At 41.3% G+C, this 22,172-nt stretch overlaps 2 protein-coding genes across 4 annotated transcripts in view; one reads left to right on the top strand and one right to left on the bottom strand.

The window, feature by feature from the left end:
- Positions 1-7,527, top strand: part of IGF2BP3 (insulin like growth factor 2 mRNA binding protein 3) — a 110,838-nt gene extending 103,311 nt beyond the window's left edge. For all 3 annotated transcript variants that reach the window (XM_062495638.1, XM_062495630.1, XM_062495620.1), the window contains 4 exons: positions 1,229-1,303; positions 4,111-4,242; positions 5,351-5,464; positions 6,402-7,527. In XM_062495638.1, the coding sequence (XP_062351622.1) occupies positions 1,229-1,303; positions 4,111-4,242; positions 5,351-5,464; positions 6,402-6,503 (423 nt within the window). In that variant the 3' untranslated portion in view covers positions 6,504-7,527. The remainder of the gene's footprint in view (positions 1-1,228; positions 1,304-4,110; positions 4,243-5,350; positions 5,465-6,401) is intronic.
- A 4,559-nt stretch (positions 7,528-12,086) lies between these two features.
- On the bottom strand, positions 12,087-18,236 carry MALSU1 (mitochondrial assembly of ribosomal large subunit 1). The gene is made up of 4 exons (XM_062495606.1): positions 18,050-18,236; positions 16,303-16,481; positions 14,003-14,081; positions 12,087-12,803 (listed from the first exon to the last, which is right to left on the bottom strand). The coding sequence occupies exons 1-4, from the start codon at positions 18,234-18,236 to the stop codon at positions 12,625-12,627; spliced, it is 624 nt and encodes a 207-aa protein (XP_062351590.1). The 3' UTR covers positions 12,087-12,624.
- Positions 18,237-22,172: the final 3,936 nt, after the last annotated feature.

The raw sequence follows: 22,172 nt of genomic DNA, 5'->3' as shown, positions 1-22,172 counted from the left end.
GAAAAATATTTTCCCTAAAATTTTAATGAAGGTGATGGTGTTCCCCAAGAAAACTAGAGGAGACTGAGTGACAAAACTGTCCACTTGACATGAATGACAATTGTCAGGCTGAACTCTGTTTGGCCAGCTGCCTCTAAATGTGCCCTGAAATTTTGCCCCTCTAAAACACTTGTTCCAAAGAATGAATGGATTTAGTCTGTACTTGTTCTTTCCACAACATCATGTCATATAAATGTACTGCTCTGTAAAATTAATGTGTATTTTTAGATATATCAACTTGGAATTCATAAATAATGAAAAATAGATATGCAAACCAGATAACTAGTATGTAATGCCTTCTCCATCTTAGGGTACAATATGAATAATGTTATAAACTTTCCTTAGCAAAATTCTTTAGTGAAAATGATGTCTGGTGACTCGTAATTTGTATGAAATAAACTACAGCTGCTAAATATGAATAACATCCCTATGCCAACAGCTGAGATGAAATTCTGCAGTGTTTAATATATTGCTCATTCAACAGCAGCTATGTAATACTAGATGCAACAATGGAAATGTCAGTTGTGATAAACAAAAGATTCATTTGGAATGTCAGAGGCTAGTTTGAATTATTCAATGACACTGGAGTCTGAGACAAAACCCACAGAAATCTTACTGTTGTGGTGACATGGATTGCTAGAGACCCTACAGACATCTCTCTCAGCTCTGGTGGAGCTTAATTTTTATTTGGGTCACACATTGTCCGGTATAGAGGAATGTTTTGGATCTGATTAGTTACAACAGTAAAGTGATCTTCTGTTCTCAGGGGAATGGATGCAAGCCTTTGCTAATGAGCAAAACTTGTTAGAAAGACTATTCAAGCTAGTGGGTAGAGATGAGAATCTCAGTTTATTAACCAGAGTTGCCTTTTTGAAGGCTACGAGTCTTACATCACCCATAGCCACATGAAAACGCCGTGTGGGATTCTGCCATGTGTGGATGAGTAGCTGTGTCTTTAATTTTAAGAAGTAAATTTGCTCATGGTGGTTTAGCCAGTTTCTCCATATTTCATTACAGCTAATTAATGCACTTTAAAGAGAACAAACCCGTCATGACTGAAGTGTGATGCTGCTGCTGTAACGAATAATCTTTCACTCCTGAACAGAATGTGAGACTGAAATCGGGAGGAGGTGGCTTTAAATTATTCCTTCAAAAGACAGATACCAATAGCTATGTTTATCCATTCCAGATTGCCCCTGCTGAAGGACCAGATGCTAAGCTGAGAATGGTTATCATCACTGGACCTCCAGAAGCTCAGTTCAAGGTACAACATACAAAAACTTATCAGTATGTAGTGGCCTTTGGGTCCTAAGGGACAATATTGAAAACAAAACTCTTGGTTCCAAGCATGCTTTACTCAGAATTTTAGTAAACACTTGGATTTTGCTTTCCTTTTGCTGAAAGGTGTCTCATAGGAAGATGAGCAATACAGTACTATTAGAGGCTACATTCTGGTCACCTGAAAACTTGTGGGTATTTCATTTAAGTAGGATTCAAGCCTAGCAATATAATATGGCCATATTATACTTCTAAATGTCTCTTCTATCTACAAGCACCTTTGAGTTGAGTCTTTTAATCAGTCTTGCTATGTGCAACAGATTTGTGTGCTTAACTGAAATAAGAAGGCTGACAAGATGAAATTGAGTCTTCCCAGGTTGCGGTTTTGTGCCAAATGGAAAATTCTTTTTGGGTTGCTCTACAGACAATACAAGATTTCTAATTGTATTTTCACTCCAACTACAAGAAGATACTCAGCCTGATTATCCCATCTGTGTTCAAATTAGGTTCCAGAGTGGCCTTCTGCCTTAAATGTTGAGAGATAAATCTTGTTACCCCAAAAGGAGTTGACTGTGCTAGGAGTGATGCAGGCAGCTGAGCGTAGCAACCTGGCATCATTGCAGGTGTGGTCTGGAGCATGTAGAAAGTCACTTGAGAGTTTGTATCCTGGCATTGTTTTCTTGCCTGTTCTCATTCTTGACTTCGTATTTTTGCTTCAGGGCATCCTGCAAGAAGGAGGTGCACAAACTTCAAGGATATCAGTTTCATTAATGCATTTAGGATTTTTGAAAAATTATCAGGGCTGGTATTTTGTAGTGGGAATAGCAAACTTAGATGCATTTGGGATTGTTACACAGATACCATATGCATTTGAGATGCCATTGAAGGCAAAGCATGACTAGGAAGCTCTGTCTCCTTGATATTTTGTGTGTATGGACTAGGCATGCCCATGGGCATCCCATTAAACATGGGATGTTTCACATATTGAGTACTCTTATGGTCTGGGGTCAGCACAAGGTCAGATATTGGCTACTCTCCCTTTTCATCAGACATCAGTGGACTTACCCTCAAGGAATAGCACACCAAACGAAATCTGGGCATCACTTTTCCTGGCTCATGCAAGCAGGAAAGTGCCCCTTTTCTGCACCTCATACATAGGTTAAAACCAGATCAATCAGCCCCTGCTTTACACTTGAGCTCTGTTTGCAAAGGTGCATCAGTGTAGTAGTGCAGTCAATGCTCCTGGAGTATGCTGGTCTAATGAAGGAAAGGGATTACTCCTTGGGGCTTTATTCAGCTCCAGACCTTGTAGTGTTTTAGCTGCTCTTTGAGCAATCTCTTGACTGGGATGGGCAGGGGGAGAGGCAGAGCTCAGTCCTTCCTTTTATCACTGCTGTTAACCTGAAGCTGGCCTTATAGCCAGGTGCACACTTCATTAGTACTCTCCTTAAACTCTGATTAAGAAGGTTCTCCTCTCTTGGGACAGTGGTTGTTGGAGCACCAAGAATGTAAACTGGTGCTCAACAACTTGAAGAGGGAACAGCTGCTGCTCAGATGAGTAACGAGCTCTTGGAGAGGCAGCGTTATCCCAGAGCCCATGATTTCAGCATCCTTTCCTTACTCCATTGTGCTCTTCTGTCTGTGATTCTTGTCTCCAGTAGCTGCAGTGGGGACATCCCTTTGCTCCTCAGCTGCTGCAGCCTGAGGATGTTGCAGTGTGTAGGGCTAGCAAGGCAGTGGGAACGGAACATGCCACTGTTCAGAGCCTCTGCTACAGTGCTCCCTCGAGTTCAGGCATCCCCGTGTCACCACTATTCATCTGTGGCTGTGTTGGCTTGGATCTGGGATATATGCAAGTGAAGTGGAATCTAGTGTAGACAACATTGCAGCCCAGTTAGGTTGTTTCCTTTCCTAAAGACCTTTTCAAGAACTGAAAGGTTGGAGATGTTGGAAGACCATATACGATCTTTTTTTAAACAAGTCCACATCCCATCTTTATAATTCAACAGTAATGTGTGTTCTTTTGAAGCATCTAGGACCACAGAGTAGAAGATTTGGTTACCATTTCTCACAAATTCACTGATAAACAGCTGTGAATAAGGAAATAAATGTGTTTAAAAATGAACAAATTTACAACCTTATTCTCAGTGGACATTTTTCTTGCTATCTGGCACTTGTGTGCTTCCCAGAAAAAGGAACTGTATTCTGGTTGGAATAGTATTGTTCCCATGGCATTACTTAAATCTGGGCAGTTTGATTATTTACTTTGGAAATTTGAGCAAGTGCAAATTTATTAATTTTTAAACAATATGTTGTAATAGATTGCAAAAGCAAGCTCTTGACTCCAGTTGGAGTCTTTATCCCATGACTTGTTGGGGGTGTTGTGGCTTTTTTAGTTTAGCATCCTTAAAAGAATGGGCTTCTGAATCAATTAGTTGCACTTTGTGCTTCTGGTTGTAATAAATTTCTGCCTGACATTTCTTCTCTTCACCAGTCTTTACCTCTACAGAAATATGTTTAGTGTCTTTCAAAAGCAATATTTCTGCTGAAAAGCATAATAATAATAATAATGATCCCTATTGAATTGCTGTGTTCCTGGTTTGTAAAGCAATCTTTAAAGTTGGACACTGGTAATACCTAGTTTGGTTTAAAGACTTATTTTAGGAAAATAGTGTATTTATTAGGGAAAACACTTTGTCAGGATTATGTACTAAAAATTCTCCTTTCTGTGGAATTTCTTGGTGTTAACTAGATTTCAAGAAGAACATTCTCTAACTGAAAGCAATTTTGCAGGCTCAAGGGAGAATCTATGGAAAACTTAAAGAAGAAAATTTCTTTGGACCTAAAGAAGAAGTGAAACTTGAGGCTCATATAAAAGTGCCATCCTATGCTGCTGGTAGAGTTATTGGTAAAGGAGGCAAAACAGTAAGTAGCCGAAATAAAACCCTTATTGTTTCTCAGTTATGTTTCATATTCATCGTGTATATACACATGAAGATTAAACTTTTAGCTAAACAAATTCTTTGATCGTGCATTAAAGCAGGAGCTATTTTCTTAACTGTACTTTTTAGATTTTCTTTTCTTCTGCTGTGGAGTAAAAGCCAGTCTCAGAATTTATTTCATTTGTAAATAAGTGGTAGGAATTGAAGACATGTTCAGACCTCAATATTACAAAAAAAGTATTCCTATCTTTGTTTCAGTTACATTGTTGGCTTTTTTTAGGCTCAGTTTTTTGTATAAAATAAAATCACTGAGATTTTTTAAATCCTCCAAGGCTGCTGGTGCTCAGGTAATTTCATATGGTGTTAAGTCAGGAGCTAGATGATATTTGCAAAGACATGGTCCAGTCATGGCTGTCTGTCCTGGGTACAACAGGGTCCTTAGGTCAAGTGTCAAGGGGCAATGTGGCCTCTTCCATTACTTGCAGTGGTAAGAGGTTTAAGGACAAACATGTCTGAGAAGTTATTTGTCTTGAACTTTAATTACACAAAGATAAGCATTTCCAAAATAAAATTAGTTTTAATGAGACAAAGACTCTAGCCTAACCTCTACTTAACACTATGGAAGCCTGATAAGCTGCTGAAAATAATTTGAACAAACAGAACTTCTCAACGGTTCAGTCTGAAGTTCTCCATCTTGTGAAGGTTTTTGAAGGAAAAGTGTATAAATACTCTGGCATTTTTTTTCCCTATACTATATGATTTTTCTGACCTTACACTTTTAAACTCAACTGTAAATACTGTGGCATCTATTTGCTTTTTTTAAGTGATGTATTTAACACCTTCTGTGTGTTGTATTTGGTATTTAAAACACTTCTGCAAACCCAGAGGACTTGGTGCTAATTTATGTTAAGGGAAACAAGAGGCTCATATTGCAGAGTGCACACTGCTGCATAAAGATGCCTTCTGTTAGTGAGGGGTTTTAAAAAACATAGCTTTGAGGATGATGTTTCAGTAGTCGGTATCTTTAAGGCTTGGTGGTTGTATAACATTTGTTAGTTTAAAGTTTTCTGACTTCTACTATCTGTTTATAGGTAAATGAGCTTCAAAACTTGACAAGTGCAGAAGTTGTAGTCCCTCGTGACCAGACACCTGATGAAAATGATCAGGTGGTTGTGAAAATAACTGGTCACTTCTATGCATGCCAGGTAGGAGGACTGCAATGATTTCTGTATTGCCTTGATGTTTCCACGGTCATTCTTTTATAGCCATGTGCAGGAGCCAAATGATGGAAGACTTTTGCTCAAGATACAGAAAGCACTGCTTGCCAGGCTCCTCTTGCTGTCTTGCTGCACTAAACTTTCCTCATGCCTGTGAGATTTATAACAATACTGCATGTTTACATATGCAAAACAGTCTCCTTAAATTCTTCTGTCAATTTATGCAGGCTCTGGCACTGCTAAAACTTTGCTAAAAGTTAAAGAAAACCCAAGTTGTGATTGGGCTGAAATTCAGAAGGAACAGAGACACAAGCCATACCACAGTATCTGGAAAGAATACACCCAGATATGTAATTCATCCACATTGCCCAATCTGTTGATGTAATATCATAAAGAAAAGGATCACAAGATACTTCCCTTAACTCAGACTTATTCCTTTTGATACTTTGCTGCAGGTAACTTGCAGTTCAGAAAGGAGTTTGGGGGGGGGAGGCTGGGATGTCCTGTCAAGTCTTCCTGTAAGACCTTACGGTTACCCTAGTGTATAAAAAATTTGTACCCTCTTTATTAACACTTTGGTTCTTAAAAAACATTAGTATTTCCAGAGGAGTAAAATGAAGGCTGTAGCTCCAGTGATCTCAGCACTGGTAGTCATCTCCCCATTCTCATGCTTTCTATATTTCAGGTGAGAAAACTGACCATGCAAGTAGTTGTGGTAGGTGGAAAAGAGAAGAAAAATTAGGATTTAGGTTGTACATCAGGATTAATCTAAAGCATAATTTAATTAACCAGTAATCTTGTCAGTACTAGAAATTTAGTCATTCCAGATTTTCTTAATCCCAGTAGCATCTTTTGCTGGTTGTAAACAGCAGTCACTGCAGCATGGCATCATGATGGGTTGTTTCTTCTTCTTTGTGTCCTTCAGCTTGCTCAGAGAAAAATTCAGGAAATACTGGCTCAGGTAAGAAGGCAGCAGCAACAGCAAAAAACATTGCAAAGCGGACAGCCTCAGCCAAGACGAAAATAAAGGTTTAGGAAATGGCCCATCAGAGACAGATGCCAGACCAAAGACAGACTGTGTGACAGAGAGACAGGTGGCGAGCACCTGTTGAAGTTTTATGCAGAAGATCCACCAAGCCAATCACCTGTTCGAGGACCAGGCAACCGTTGAACGCTGTCTCTGAGAATGTATTCTTTAGGCTCTCTCAAACTTTTGAAACCCAGCTTTAAAATAAGGACCCCTTCACTTCCCTTTTGTTCTATTCTCACAATTTAACATAAACTCGTTAGTCTTTTTTATTGTTCTTATTATTCCCCAACAACTTTAGAACTTGGTTTAATGAAGCTTTCTCTTCTGAGTTCACTGGTTAAAAAAAAAAAAAAAGAAAAGAAAAACCAACAAAAAAAAAAAGAAAAGGCATTGCTCTTATAGGTCCAGTTGTAAAAGAATGAACACATTTGGAGGGTGGGATTCTGGGTGGGCTAGGGTTAGAGTAAGGGTATTGACAAGAGTTTAAGTGTTAGTCCCAATGTTGAAACAAGTGGCATTTTTTAAAAAGAATTTGGTTGCATTTTTACATAACACTGCCATGAATAACCTAAGGGAAGTGTTGAATGGTGTTGGCCAGGGCATAAAAAGATAAATATGCATTTTACTAAACTACCTCAGGCATTTAGTACCTCAATGAGAAATTGTTCCTTTTTTGCTTTTTTTTTTTTGGTATTTTGTATACTTTATAAAGCTAATAGTTCTTGAGCATTTTATTTTTTTAAAAAAAAAATTAAAATTTGATCAGCCACCAGCCAGGAGTACTACAGACTTATCGGGGAAAAATATAGTAGAGCACTTCTAGCTGCTGGCTGATGGGAGTAAGGTGGGTAAAAAAAATACAGCCTCAGATTTCCTGAGGGCTTCAACACCATCATTTGTTTAAAAAAATTCAATGAATGTTCAAAAGATAGTGAATGATGCCAACATTCTGATAGCAGCAATGCCGTTTAGTTTTCTTTTAAGATGGGATGAAAAAGTTTGTGACGGTACTTTTTTGGGAACAGGACAAGGAAGTGATGGCAAGAGGCTGGGGTTGGGGGAAAAATTTAGAAGGCTGCAAGAGGCTGAATTTTTTTTTTGTGCTACTTGATTGAATGCATGAACCCTTTGTGCCTTTGACCATCACTACCTAATAATGCTACATTTAACCATTTGCAGCCCATTTGGACTTTGCCATTTTGTTCAAAGAGCAAGCTTCATCTTCAGTTTAATAGAACACTTGATCTGCTAGAGCATTTTTGAGGCCAGGAGGGTCTCTGCTGTCTGCAGATCACATCATACTGCTTTCAGTTACCACGATGGGGGAAGGTCAAACAGTGTTTGATCACATTGAAAGATAATGAAAGGCTAAGTTTACATATCCAGCCGCTGTTATGGGCCACACTAAGCCACTTTGAAGGTTTTGAAAACAATTACAAGAAAAAAAAACAAACAAAACAACAACCTCTCTAGCCTGGCTTATAATAGATGCAGCAGGATTTATGCACGTTCTGCAACCAACCATTAGAGGAGAACAATAAAATGTCAAAAGGCAGGGATAACAGGAAAGTTACCAAATTTTTTAATTTCCAAATGTAATTTGAATGATGATTGTGGTAATAGTAACACATTCAAGTTTCTACAATAAACTTCAGTCTACCTCAGTTCAAGAAAAAAAAAATGTGGCAACACATGGTGCATAAAGACTGCTGTGTGTGTGTGTGCGCGTGCGCGCCTGTGTGTGTGTGGTCGACAGAGCCATGCTATTACCTCTGAACCTTTTTTTGTGATGTTTTTTGTGCATGAGATGATCAGAATCACCATGCTGCACTGATTTGAGGGGCACAGCGAGCAAAAACATTTGTTTCATCATTTTGTTATCTACCTCTTAGGTTCATGTTGAAATAGAGGCATTACTACATAGACTAGATAATTTTCCCAAAGATCATTGTTGTACAGGTTAGATAATTTTGAAAATGGTCTGAAGTGTTTTTCCTGCATATCTTCTTTACTAATTGGTTTAAAAACCACAAACTTATGTTGTAGTTTTAGCAAAGAAAAATGAGTTTCTTTTCCTTTTTTGACAGTGACCTTCATCTAGCCTTTAGGATAATTTTTTTTCTTACAATGAATTTAAAATTACTGAAGTATGGAAAGTACATAGCATTTTAATTTTTGTTGAGGCTTAAGTCAGTCGGACGTTCCTTTCTTAACATTTGAGGAGGATTTGACTTCATTATTTTCCATTAAAAAATACTTTACAGATAGGTGCTGCATTTACATCTGCTGATTTAAATACTGTCATCTCTCTTAAATTTCTAGACTTAATATGGTATCTCATGTTTTTCTTTTCAATTGAGACTTGGTAATTTGGAGTATTTGGGAATAGCTAGAAAGTAAATACTGTAAATGATTTCAATATCCAGAAAGTATGGATCATTTTTCATCTGTAATGTGCCCCCCAATGCAGCTCTACTTGCCAGATGCCTCTGAATGGAATAAAGAGTTTAACTCCTATCATCAGATAAAGTTGTGTGGTGTTTTTTTAAATTGAGGCATAGGGACTGACCCGAGTGTTTATGGTGCTTTGATCAAGCTGGTTTTCTGTCTGTAATAACTGGATAAGGATGAGCAGAAAGCAACAGGTATTCCATAGCTGCTAACACAGCCAAGTTACGATGTTTGCACTTCCCAAAACAGGCAGAGTGACTTCTGTGGCTTGTCCCACCCATCCAACAATGCCATATAGTCTGTAGGACAACCTACGGTTTATGGTTTGCCTTGCCCCATTCACTTAGGCTCATTGGCTGTGGAAGGAATGCAGATTTGATAGTCCTGACTATCAGGGAAAACACAAAGTAAATCAGAAATGCAGTAATTTTTTAGGGTTTTTTTTTGGGGGGGGGGGGGGGGTAGCAGTGGTGAGAGGGAAGGCAGTTTTTTTACCCAGTCTTTATTATGGTGGTCTTGGAGTGATGAAACTTTCATCAGTGTGGCCCTAGAAGCTTGGACAGGGCAGAACTAGTCACGCTGGCAAACAAATGTGCTGGCAACCTCTCACCCCAACCATGACCACCCAAACATACCACTGGCCAGTGAGGTGGTATCACCTCTCCATTTAAATTATTTGGAGTAGAAACAAGAGCAGATGTTTACCCGAATGCTTACATGTGAGAGGGAAGAGCTGGGGAATGAAGGAGCATCATGAATTACATATTTCTGGATCTCTTCAGAGACCTGGGAAACCCAACTGGTTTTCTAAACTCGTTCAACTTCCTACTTCACAGCTCGTTTCTTAGGACCAATCAGCAGAAAGAGGGAATTGAAGAAATTACATGTGTAAAAGACACTGCATAGAATACTGCATTTCACAGGGCACCCTAAGGTCATTTCTCCATGTCAATATCAAGCTTTCTTCCCAGACCCAGCACCCTGTCATTTGAGCAACATAAAAAGTCAAGCCTTGCTCTGTACTGCTGGTGCATTTGTGACAGCTCAACCCCTGACTGTTTTCAGTATTTGCTTAATCATTACATTTTTATTTGCTTCTAACCTTCCAGAGCAATTCCCAAGGCATGCACTCTTTGTATCAGTTTCCATTAACCAGAGCATGTGTGCTGTGCAAGACAGCCTGGGCTTGATATGGCGCTGGGGTGCAGGATTCTTAAACAAACATGAAAAACAGTTGAGAAAAGCACTCAAGCTGGGCTCCAACAGACATGTTAGCTCAACTGACAGACACAAACACTGCTTGAAAATGAAGTAACTTAGATGCAGTGCAGGAAATCAGAGAAATGATGACAAAAATTTCATTTAGGGGTTTCTCCTGTTCATCTCATCAAGGGATCTTTCACAGAGCCAAACCTACATCTACCTGCCCAGAAGGACTGAATGCTGAATCTACGGTCTCATTGCACAAGCTGTTTGGTATTTTTATTTTACCCAGAATCACAAGTGAAATAATTCTCAAATGTTTTCTTTCCAAAAGGGCTTTACTCTTGTACACTACTGATCATCCAGACTGTCACAGGCTTAATTCCTATGTCCCAGCTTGTAGGACTATCAGGCCAGTCTCACCAAGGCTGGCAGGTTGAGTGCTTGGATGTTATAGTAGCTCAGCATAGAGTAGAAATGCTTCTTTTAAATGGATGAGGACCAAGTTCTTTCCCTGGGCTGGCAGTTCTGATTGCTTAACAGCAACCAATGGGTGTTCATATAACTCCTTTTTACAATATGCTTTGGCAGTTACAGTAAGCTAATTTGTTTATTTTACTGTTTTTTGTTGCCCTTGTTATTTTTTTTTGTCTTGTCTTACAGATTAGTAACCTGTTTCACCTATAAGAGTCCTAGCCTGCTCACACAGCTGTTCCTCCTCTCATTGCTCTTTTCTGGGTACTCCTTTTGTTACTGCTCTTTCAGACAGGACACTGTATGTGGTTCTGGTTACTAAATGCGGGTTCATATAGTGGTATAGTGTTTGCTGAACCTATCTCTATTCAACACATTTATCCACAGCAGAAGTAAAAGGCAAATGTTTCAGGGAATGAGTCAAAGTTACTCCTACGCATCCCTCCTAGGAGGAAATGCCCGATTTAGAACCCATCAGGCTGTAAGTCAGCCAAGGTTATCTTTCTCCCATGTGATTACTTTCAAGAAGTATCATGAAGCATTTCGAAAAGCTTTCTCTGCATTTGCATTTCCCAACAAAGTATTTGTTTTGTGGGCAAAGATGTTTTATCTGCATGGTTTAATTACACTTAAAAATACTCTGCTCAGTTGCAGAACCATCTGCTGCCTTGTATCAAAGTGCAGGTATACTTGAAGGCAGTCATCCATTAAAACACAGAGGCGAGACACAGCAACAAAACAAGACCTGAAATAGAGGGAGAAATGGGTTTTGGTTTGTTTGGATTTTTTTCACACTTCCTCCTAAACAACACAGCTACAGGCACAAAAACCAGGCTCACTTTGAGTGTTACAAACAGAAGCTGCTGTGAAGGGCAGAGATGTGGACAGTATTTGCAGTAATTTGTGGGGCTATGGGGCAAAAAAGGTGATTACCCTCAATATCTCATGTTTCTGCTGCCTGATACATGGCAGAGCAAACTTCTCCAGGAGGAAGAGATCCTAATCCAGTGATGAAAACTCTGTCCTGTAGTACAGAAAAGCATCTTGTCTTGCACAGATAAGTTGGTTACCACCTTGAAGCTCTTTGGACTGGTTATCAGACCATGCATCAGTCATGCTATGAACACCCTGAACAGTGACTTATGAAAGTGCTGAACAGTTCATTAGCAGCAAGTAATGCTCAACGACCAAGGGCTTCCTATAGAACTTTTTTCCCACTTCAAGGAGTTAAAGGTTTTCACTGCCATAGTGTGCTGTCTCAGTGTCCCTTTTCACAAAATAGGTGAGAGAAAAACTAGAAGAGGAGTCAGCTGCACATGCAGGATGAGCTGAATCCTATCACATGAAAACAAGTAATTGTAGCACTTCAGTTTAGGGCTTTTTTATTACTATTAAAACCAGGTTTGCCTTAGCTGGAAAACTGATTTACTGTTCTGATAACTCAAAGCACATTTATTTGGCACTGTTGCTCTTGGCTTTCATGTTCTCAGTAACACCAGTCTGTTTTCTGTTCCTCCCTTCTGACCATGACTTGTTTTATTGTGACCAGAAGCAAATGGCTTAACACAAGAAGCATCATCTGAACTGTACTATTTCACAGTTTTCCCTCACAGCACTCTAGTCTGTTTTGCACTGCCACTACAGGGTGCCTTTCAAAGATATTAGAAAAAACAATTACTCCAGAGGCTGAGCATGAGTTCCAGCTTGGGCAACTGTCTTTGCCCTACTCTTCCCACTGCAAACTTCCCTAAGACAGTGGCTCCCCTGGGAAGCTCCAACAGGATTCCTTCTTTGACGTTTCATGGTTGGACTCTTAAGGGCTTTTTCCAATCTTGATGATTATATGATTCTGCTCACTTCAGCTTGTTCAGAACTCTACCTAGGCACATCCAACAAAAATACTGCCTTGTACTGATGAACTGTACTGACTACTCAGTTCTCAAGACTATGACTAAGGCACACTCAATTCTCTTTCCATGCAGTAGCTGCTTTAAGTTCTTGTCTCAAGATGATCACTGCTGTTAGGAGTCAGTCCAAATATAAAGTCTTTTGGCAAGGACTGTGGAGTCATCTGTGCTAACTGGTCATCGTAGGGACCAAGAGTCCACAGCTTCTCCAATTCATAAACTTCTCGTGTCTCTGGCAGCATGAAATGCACCACTATGTCACCTGCACAGAACAGAAATTCACAATAGATTAATGGGAACAGTAAAGCACTACCCCACCTTCAGCTGAGCAAAGAGTTCAAGCCTTCCAACCCCTTTCTGGCTAGATAGAATATGTCAGCTGATAAAGGTCCCTTCCTCAGCTGCTGCTTCCAGTTCTCAAGCAGGGCTAGGAACTGGTCAGTTCTTCAAAAAATTCCAAGACTACAGTAATAAGATATAAGACACAATACTTTCAAATAATTTAGACAGTATCACAAGACTCCAAAGAAATTATGACTTCTAGGGGACAGAAGAAATACAAAAGGAATTTTACTTGAAAGAGTCCCCCAAGGTGACAGATGGGTTTTCAGTTTTCTTTTATTATCAACATTCTACTAAAGACAAGTAATTTTTCCTAAGTGTGTTGCTCACACTTCTCACGTGGTTTTTACAATGAAATAGGTTCAAACTTAGATGTAGTAAGTGTTTCTGTTTTCATTAATTCTGTGCAAACAACAGCAGAGAATGTTAATTCTACTGTTTGTCTAAAGCACTTTTCTGTAGTTATGCCCTTAAATTCCAATTGACTTTCACTTATTATTGTATTATAATTGTTAGAGTTAGGTAACCAAGGCTTAACATCAGTGGCTGCAGTGCTCCTCACTCATCTGTAAGTGAAGTTTTCATCTTTTAGGTCAAAACACCAAGCCAGAGGGTGAGATTCCTTAAGTAGCAGTGAAGGAGAACTGCTTTTTTGAATGCAGTCTTTTATATTTGTGTAGAGTTCCACACTTGTAGAATAAAGACTTAATTTCTTTGGACTGAGGTTTTAGCCCATGTGATGGTATGATCTGGACAGTGATAAAGTGTGTACGGTAATTCACTGGGCAAGGCAGTGTACAATGAGCCCCCATTTACCCAAACATGGATTACAGAAACTCAAGGAAACTGACTGAGGTAGACTTTTTTCCCCCCACTATTGCTACCTTCAGTTTATTAGGACCTGTTTTAGCCACTGAGAGTAGTCACTATTTTTTTCTCAGTGCCAAAGGTATTTAATGGAAAACCATTTCTTATCTCAATGGGTTCAAGCAACAACTGGAACTCCCAAACAGCAGAGTACTGTGAACTTTCCACAGCAACCAGGGTTCATGGTGAGATACTTCTGTCAACCAAGAGCTCATACAGAACTTTGATTTTCTCAGATTCACAAATATTTACCAAAATCAATGCACAGCCAGTCATCTGTCTCTTTTCCTTCAATCTGAGTATGAGGACCACCTTCTTTGAGATGCTTGTACTGAGAAAAAAAAAAAAAAAGGAATGGCAGAAAATTAAGTGGTTTGCATTTATCTAAAAATTACTCTAGCATACAGACTTCCACCTGGGATAGGGGAGGGGGCAGCTCAAAGCAGGACTGCACAAGGTCAGTCAGGGAAAGTGGGTAGTTCCCCACACAGCGCATGGTGGCCTTTATAGATGCCAGCCTGAGAGGCTCAGCTCTCCCCAGCCAGTACATGAAGAACCCAAGCACCCACCAGAGCTGGAGAAATTTGACAGCTCAAGGCTGAAGTATGGTCACTTTCAGCTTTGACCATAAATTACTTGTTCCTCTACAAGGAGTATTGATAGAAATGGCTCCAACAGTTCAATCTGCCATGGAAGACAGAACACAAAACAACATGTACCAGCATGGCTGGCTGGCAAATGAGTTCCACCTCACTGGGAATGTAATTATCACAAAATGCAGCTGTTCCTGGCTGTTCTACACAATGTTAGCTGTTGGTTAATGACGCTAGTCTGCAAAACAGCATGGAAAACTTTCAAATGTTAACTCAGAACCAGTTCTACCTTCCTTTCTTTAAGATGGCTTATGAAGGATCTTCAAAAGACTCCAAGAGTCTGCTTAAAATGCTAAAAAAAAGCCCTATGTGAACTGCCACCAACTATCACCAAATTGCAAAGGCTGATCCCTGCTACAAGTTTCCAAGCCTTGTCTTTAGAGGCTGTGTAAGGTGAACAATTACAATGCAGCCAAGGGTTAGGCTCTTCCTCTAACATGAAACCAGATGGGGATGTGGGCCTTTGCCATTCACAAGCTCATGGAAGCAGAACAGGAAGATCCCGTGCTATACCTGAGCACCTCTTTGTTTTACTGTGAGTAAATCACAAGGGTTTAGGAATGGTACTAAAGCTTGCCAACTGCCTGGCAGTTCTCTGGAGCACCTGCTCTGCTTTACGTCTTAAACTTCAGCTACTTTTTAACTACAAAAACTTCCAATGTGAGATGAACTCAGACACCCCCATGTGCCTGTCCAGGCTTCCCAGTTTCTCAGGATGCCCAGGAGGACACCATGTCTCCCACGAGGCCCTACCCTTGCAAAACCGCTGCTTTTACAGCCACCAGAGGGTGCAGCCATGAAGCCCATACATGTTTTTGCAGGGCAGGTGGTAGTCACTGATCTCTCCTGGTCTGGTGGAAATGAAAAACTGTCAAGACTAGCAAGTTATACAGGCAATAGAGTACATAATAAACACTTTGATTTAGCATACTCAAATCACATTAATGCAACTTCCAGCTTAAGGCAAAATATTGATTTGCAAAGATGCAGCACTTCCTGAAGAGAACACAAGAAACTCCACTAACCTGCTCAGAAAGGCCCTGAAAAGCTAAACCATCCCTTCCGCTCCCCTCTACCCTCCCCTCGCCATGAATCTCAGCTGAAACCAGTGGGACTAGAAGGAAGAAAGCAAAACCAAGAGTGAAAGGAAAAACAGGGTCAGGAAGCTAAAGAAAGTGGGTGGTGAGAAGGCAAACTCCAGGCTGAGTACAGACAGCTGACTGAGATGGGGGCGGGTCATATCCCTTCAGGCTGTGCTTTTTAACAGTTGCACAGCTCTTCTCAGGCAAGAAAGTTTCTCCCTACTAGTTTAGTCCTCATCTATAAGCTCTACCCTTAATTTTATGCTGACCTCCATTTCTGTATTGAAAAGTTCTCTTTCTTCCAAAGCCAAACAGCAGAGGATTCCTGTGCAAGGCAGCAGTGACGATTAGTTTGCCTAAAGCTCGTGAGGGGATCCTGTGCCTCCTAAGAGGCCAACTTTTTTTCCAGCCTGACAATATACCTGAGAAAGTGGAAATTTGAAGGATCAGGGTTTGAGAACAGTCAGACAAAGCTATTTTGAATGACTGGGAATAGCAATGGTGCTACCTGGACAAAAATAAAGTTAGACAGAGGTCATCACCACCATCTCACGTCATTCATGTTCTGGTCACCCAGCTGTGATGTCCTCAGTGCTCTACATACAGAGAGGTCCGTTTCTAAAACATAGTACCTATATTTTGTGTAATACTGCTAAAGGAAAAAACCCACAGTTACTTCCCAGATGTATTCAGGACAAAATGATAATGTCACCAGTTTCATCTCACCTGGTACACCCCTACACATGCAATCCTGGGGAAATTCACCACATTTAAAACCATTCCCAAAACTCAGAGAGAGCAGCAAGAACTGTCTTACCATTTTCAGCATGTAATTTGCCATTGCATGAAGATGCCGTGTTGAAAATCCACTCACAATTATAAAATAATCACAGTATTTTATTTCTGGAGATAGCTGGATGACACAGATGTCTTTAGCATTTTCTTGCCTCAGCAGTGCTACAACCAAGTCAATGTTGAACTTTGGAAGAACAGTATCTGGAGCAATGGAAAAAATAGTACAGTGGAAAAGTTCCCTTTTAATAGCAAAAACAAACCATTTAGAGCCATAAAATAACAATTACCTGAATTATAGCCCAAGCTAGTCACTCACTGTGGAGTTCGGTTTGATACTGACAATGCAACTTGAACTGCAGATTTTTCAAAGCAATTTTGACAGCCACCAAAGCTGAGAACTAAGCAATCTTCCAGTAAACAACACTATCACTAGATGTAACAGTTAGCAAAATGAAACTTTGGTTTTTGCCAACTTACTTATTTCTTGTTGTTGCCATTTAAAAGTCACTAATATCATCACACTTGTCAATGTAGATGAATTAAACCAAAGTACTCCAACAGACATTATTAAAGCCACAGACAAAACTGAAGATATTTCAGAACAATGCTTTTCAACAGTCTGTGATAATACATTGTGATTAAACTGTTCTAGAATCTTAAGTAGAAAAAACTAGTATTTTGAAAATGGAGCTGACATGATGCAAAGTGAAGACTTTTTTTTTTATCTGCAGTCTGCATAAAGCCGCTTTTTTTTCCTTTTACCCTAGCCTGATCTGGCACAGAGCATTATGATAATGTAGACACAGTTTTAGTCCTTCAACAGTTTACGGAAAGCAGCCTACAAAACAGTAAATCAGTGAAACTATGTTCTGTCCACACCATGAAATCAGTTTATTTCTAATTTGTCCCAATTAGGTAGATGCAACTTGAATGTACACTTTAGGCATAATCTGAATCTGTCAGCAATGCAAGTCTGCCACTATAAAATGAACATTAGCGCAGACTGAGCACCAGCACAAAGCCAAGCTTTATATTTTCCAGTATAAAGAAAAAGCCAAACAAAGGAACAATAGCTACAATTACATGCATGAATGGGGATATGAAATTGGATCAGATCTCCGTAAACGTAAGGCTTTCAGCTCAGGGCATTCTTTCAACTTTTTGCTTGTTGCTTTGCTGCGTTCACACATCTTGAAAATTAGCAGTGGCCACAGCCCCTCCAGACACAGCGGTTACAGAAGTCAAACACTGCCTGGTAGCCACATGAGAAGCTTCCGGAGCCTGCCTGGAGAACGGATGGCCTGAACATCACCCGGCAATGATGGTCACGGTCAGATCCAGGCTAGAGGAGCTTTGCCGAGATGCTACAGCTCAAACCAGCCGTGTGCACACAAGGCTTGTAGCTGCAATGAGCCCTCGTGCTTCCGAGGCTGTTACCCAAGGTAACGCTGAGTGCGAGCGCACAGCACGGCAATCCGCCCCTCCGGCCCGGCAGCAGCTCCCTCACACACGGATGGACACACGGATCCCTCCACACCGCCCCGACTCCTCGCTTCCCAGCGGCGCTGCCGAGGCCATGCCGGCCCAGCGCCGCCGCCGTGACCCCGAGGTGAGGCCGATCGCACCGCACTGGGCACGGCGAGAATCCTCCGCAGCTGCAGGCGCGATTCCACGCGCGCCCGGCAGCCCCTTCCTTCTGGGCGAGGCGCCACACTCCGCTCAAGGTCCCGCTGGGCACCCTTGAAGCGCGGCCCCGGGCCGGGCCCTACCTTCCGGCTGGCGCCGCTCCGCCGCTGCCGCCGCCCCCAGCGCGCCGGGCCCGGCTCCGCCTCCCGCCGCCGCGCAGCCCCGACCCGGCGGGACCCGCGGTGGCGGCGGCTCCGCCCGTGGGGCGGCCCCGGCCGCGGCCCCCACCGGCCGCAGAAGCCGCCGCGCCCCGGCCAGTGCCCGCCACATTGCCGGCCGCGCCCCGCCCCTCCCGGCTCGGCGCTCTGCCGTTGGTCGGCGGCGGGGCCGCCCCCTCGTCTCATTGGCTCAGCCGGCTGTCGGTCGGGCCGGAGCGCGGGCCCTGAACCGCCCCGGGCCTGTGGGCGCTCTGTGGGTGCGGTGTGTCTGTCGGGCAGAACCGTGGGAAGGCTTCGGTGAGAAAGGTCATTAAACGTCGTCCAGTTCCGACCTTTCTGCCGTGGGCAAGGACACCTTCCACTAGACGGTGGCTCAGACCCCCATCCAGCCTGGCCTTGAGCACTTCTCAGTGATGAGGCATCCACAACTTCTCTAAGCAACTTGTTCCAGTGCCTCACCACCCTCCCAGTAAAGAAATATTTCCAAATATGTAAACCTACTATCTTTCAATTTGAAGCAATTTTCTCTTGTTCTTATGCTCCTCAGCCTTGTGGTCTCCCTTGTCCCAGCCAGGTGCAACTGATCTGTTGGGTTTTCAGCTGAGTCTGGCCTGTGGGACTCCGGAGACAGAAAACAAGTGCAGGTTAACTCGGGGATACATCCTGAAGGTGTCCTGTTTGGTACCATGGCTTGGTAGCATGGGCCAGAGCATAGCTGCAGAAGCATCAGCTTTAAAGATGGTTTCACATGTCTGGATTGGAGAGGAAAGATTATCCTGCTCTGTAAACACCACTGTGTTGTGCTGGTTTGTTGGGCAGCTGGAAAGGGACAGATACAGTATATGGGCACTGCCATATAAACCCAAACCACGTATCCCAGCTCAAGACTTTTGACCCCTTTTATAGACTACAGTTTTGCCTAAAAAAAACTGCACCTGGTATGAAACATGTTTTTCTTGGGAAAAGTCTGTTTTCTGTTTGTGTAATTCCTGCATGGTGTTAATGGGCACAGGTTAGGAGTCTTGCTATGCTTGGTTTGCTATGGAGACAGTTGTCAAGGGTTAAGAAATTATGACGTTTAAGTATTTGTATTTAATGTGGGTGAAACATATTTCCCTCCACCTCCTCCCCCTGGAAATTCTGGCATTTTAGGGACACTAAAATAAGAGAATTGCCATTCAGAATGTTTTTCCCATTCTCACCAAGTATGACGGTCAAACAACGATATTAAGGTTTAAAAGATACAGTCATGGATGGTGCCAGACTTTCTGGTGGTGCCCAGCAACAGGGTGAGGAGCAGTGGCCATAAACTAAAACCAAGAAATTTCACCTAAACATGAGGAAGAACTTCTTTACATTGAGGGTGGTGGAGCACTGGAACATGGTCCACAGGGAGGTCGTGGAGTCTCCCTCTCTGCAGGCATTCCAAACCCACCTGGACCCACTCCTGTGTAATTTGCTGTAGGTGACCCTGCCTTGACTGAGGGTCTGGACTAGATGATCTCCAGATGTCCCTTCCAACCTAACAAATCTGGGATTATGGAATTTTGTGTGAATTATAAAGACCTGTAGTGATAAAAGCTTTATTGTTAAAGAAAATTTGACTATGCAGCATGAGGTTGGAGGTGATTGTTTGCGCTAATAAGACACAGTGGGTGGATGGCTCTTGTAAAGTTGTGTTTCATTCCTTTACAATTCCTTCAGAGAAAGGTGTTTTTTGGCCTTGGTTTCAGCTTAAAAATACTTTTGGTAAGAAAAAACTCCCACATCTGATGAGCCTTAATTGTGTGCTATAAAAAATATTCAAGAAAAAAAGGGGAGAAGAACAAAACAAGTGGTTTGAAATAACAGCTCAATTTTTAAAGTTATTCTTAACAAACTTGCTACCAAACTGATGTTTCAGTTTCTCTTGAAGACATGTTTGAAAATATGTTCTTTCTATGAAGACAATGTACATTTATGTTTGATGTCATTCTTGATGTTATTTCTCCAAAAGGAAATCCTGAAACCTGTCTTGTAGCATTTGCTGACATTCACAAATCTGTTGTTTGTCAGCTGTTCTTGCCTTTGAAGGACATGAAGTTCATTTGTATCCTGATCTGTTCTGAAATTGTGTCATCTGGGTGTTAAGAAAGTCTCCTTGCTTCTCAGGTTTGTGGTGCCATTGCTCTAAGTACACTTGAAGGGAGACTGCAAAACCAGCTCGACAACCCATGGTAGAGCCAGGTGTGAACTGAGGGCGAGGCAAATCCCATGTTTTATGGAGGGAGACACTCTTTTGATCAATAATTGCTTATCTCGCAGTTTCTTGTTCTGAGACAAAGCAGGGAACTCTTTAAAATCATTACATGGTTTATTTGTCAGTGCAGCAGTTAAATCCCATTGTATAAAAGTAAAGATGTACGAAATAGAAGTTACAGATGAAAAGGCAAAATCGTAATATAAAAATGTAGTATTCTGACATTAAAGGGAGATAGTGCAAGATATTCCTAATACTTAGGTTAAGTTATAAAAGAGTTCTTAACATATGCCTGAAAGCTGTTTTCTATGCAAAGGCTTAAGATGTCTCTGAGCATCTTCACTGATCCTAAGCTGTGACAGATTTTATGTTTTCATGCTTCATTACAGGTCATCTTAAGCTTTCCACTAAACCCCTGTCCTGCCTCAAGCTAGAGCAACAAATACAAATTACAGTCCTGCCTGACTGATAACAGAGGACATAACACTTAGTTGTTTTTGCAGAAAATGTGTTTCCTGTTTAAGTCAGAAAATAATTTGAGATGCTAGCTCTTAGACAATAGGATGTTACGTATAAGGAAGTTGGAACAATAGCAGATACACTGCTTTTAATGAAATAACTGAAAATAGCCACAAAAGAATAAAAATACTGGGAGAACCTGGAAACAAAAGAAGAAAAGAGTCTGTTGAATTTTAGAGCTAAAGAACTAATCTCACAGGTATAATGGAATCTGCATTTTTAAAAATATCCTTAAGTCATTGAAAGGTGTCTGTGCACACTGGGAAGGGGCAGTGAAGACTAGATTCAGAATAAAAATACATTCAAAAGCATTTGGAAGATCTGCTAAAACAGTAAGAAAGTGTGTTTATAATTATATATTGCCACAGGAACAGAAAACAGTATGTATCAGAGATGTTTCAAGACATGATAAGTAAGCTAATTATATTGAAATACAGATCTTCAAAGAATTTAGTGTTTAGAAATGGATTGTGTAAGATCATTTGCCTAGCCTCTATTTTGGCTATAACCTTTTACTAACAAGAGCGGGAGTTTTATGAACACGAGCTATAAAGAATTTTTGGTCTGTTTGCTCATCTCTGTGAACCTTTTTATCAACCTCTTCCATTTCTGCAAATAAGATGCTCTCCTTTTCTCAGCATCCAGTGAGCCAGCCTTCAGCAGTTTGTGCTGGTCTCACACTGTGAAATACCATGATGTTGAGTGATGAGCATGTGTGGCTACGAGGCCAGATCACTTGTGGAAGGCCTCAGAATGAGCTCTTTCAATAGAATTGCAGCTAGAGTGAGCAAGTGAAGGCACACTGATTTTGCATAAGTTTACATTTTCTAAGGTGCGTCACGTAAAAGCAGAAACTGCAGCAGAGCATTATATTTATCGCGGGGTTTTCATTTATTTCATTTAGTGGTCAGAGGGATGGAGGAGCAAGCAGAAATTAATGTCTCTTTACAGCAGGAAAGACAGAAATGAGAAGAGAAAAATGCAGTTGAATGCTATCCCTTCCAGCTAGATCCCTTTTTCTGCTGACCCTTCATTGGACGTGGATCAATCTGCCCCCTTGGGAGCAGTGGTGCCAGTCCAGTGTCTCAAGACCAATGGAAGCAAAGGAGACAAAGGCAGCATCAGCAGCAACTCAAGAGTTTTACATGGGACTCCAAGTTTGAACAGGGAGAGCCAAGCTGATGGGCCTCATCTTGTTTCTCGGGTGTCTGTGGTCTAGTTTAGAGAGAGACTCATGCACTGGTAGCCATGTCCAGTGGGAAGCTAAGTGTGTCCAGCCCTGTCTTCTGT

The sequence above is a fragment of the Cinclus cinclus genome, chromosome 1 (genome assembly GCF_963662255.1).
Source record: "Cinclus cinclus chromosome 1, bCinCin1.1, whole genome shotgun sequence".
Classification (NCBI taxonomy): domain Eukaryota; kingdom Metazoa; phylum Chordata; class Aves; order Passeriformes; family Cinclidae; genus Cinclus; species Cinclus cinclus.
The sequence above is the reverse complement of the archived record's forward strand: the minus strand, read 5'-3'. Positions and strand labels throughout refer to the sequence as shown.

What these genes read in the sequence shown, in the direction of transcription:
- MALSU1 (XM_062495606.1), bottom strand. Translation starts at nt 18,236, where the DNA reads ATGTGGCGGGCACTGGCCGGGGCGCGGCGGCTTCTGCGGCCGGTGGGG. An exon ending in GGAGCGGCGCCAGCCGGAAG is followed by an intron (nt 16,482 to 18,049) that starts GTAGGGCCCGGC and finishes CCATTGCTCCAG; the next exon opens with ATACTGTTCTTCCAAAGTTC. An exon ending in CTGGCTGTGCATTGATTTTG is followed by an intron (nt 12,804 to 14,002) that starts GTAAATATTTGT and finishes TGTTCTGTGCAG; the next exon opens with GTGACATAGTGGTGCATTTC.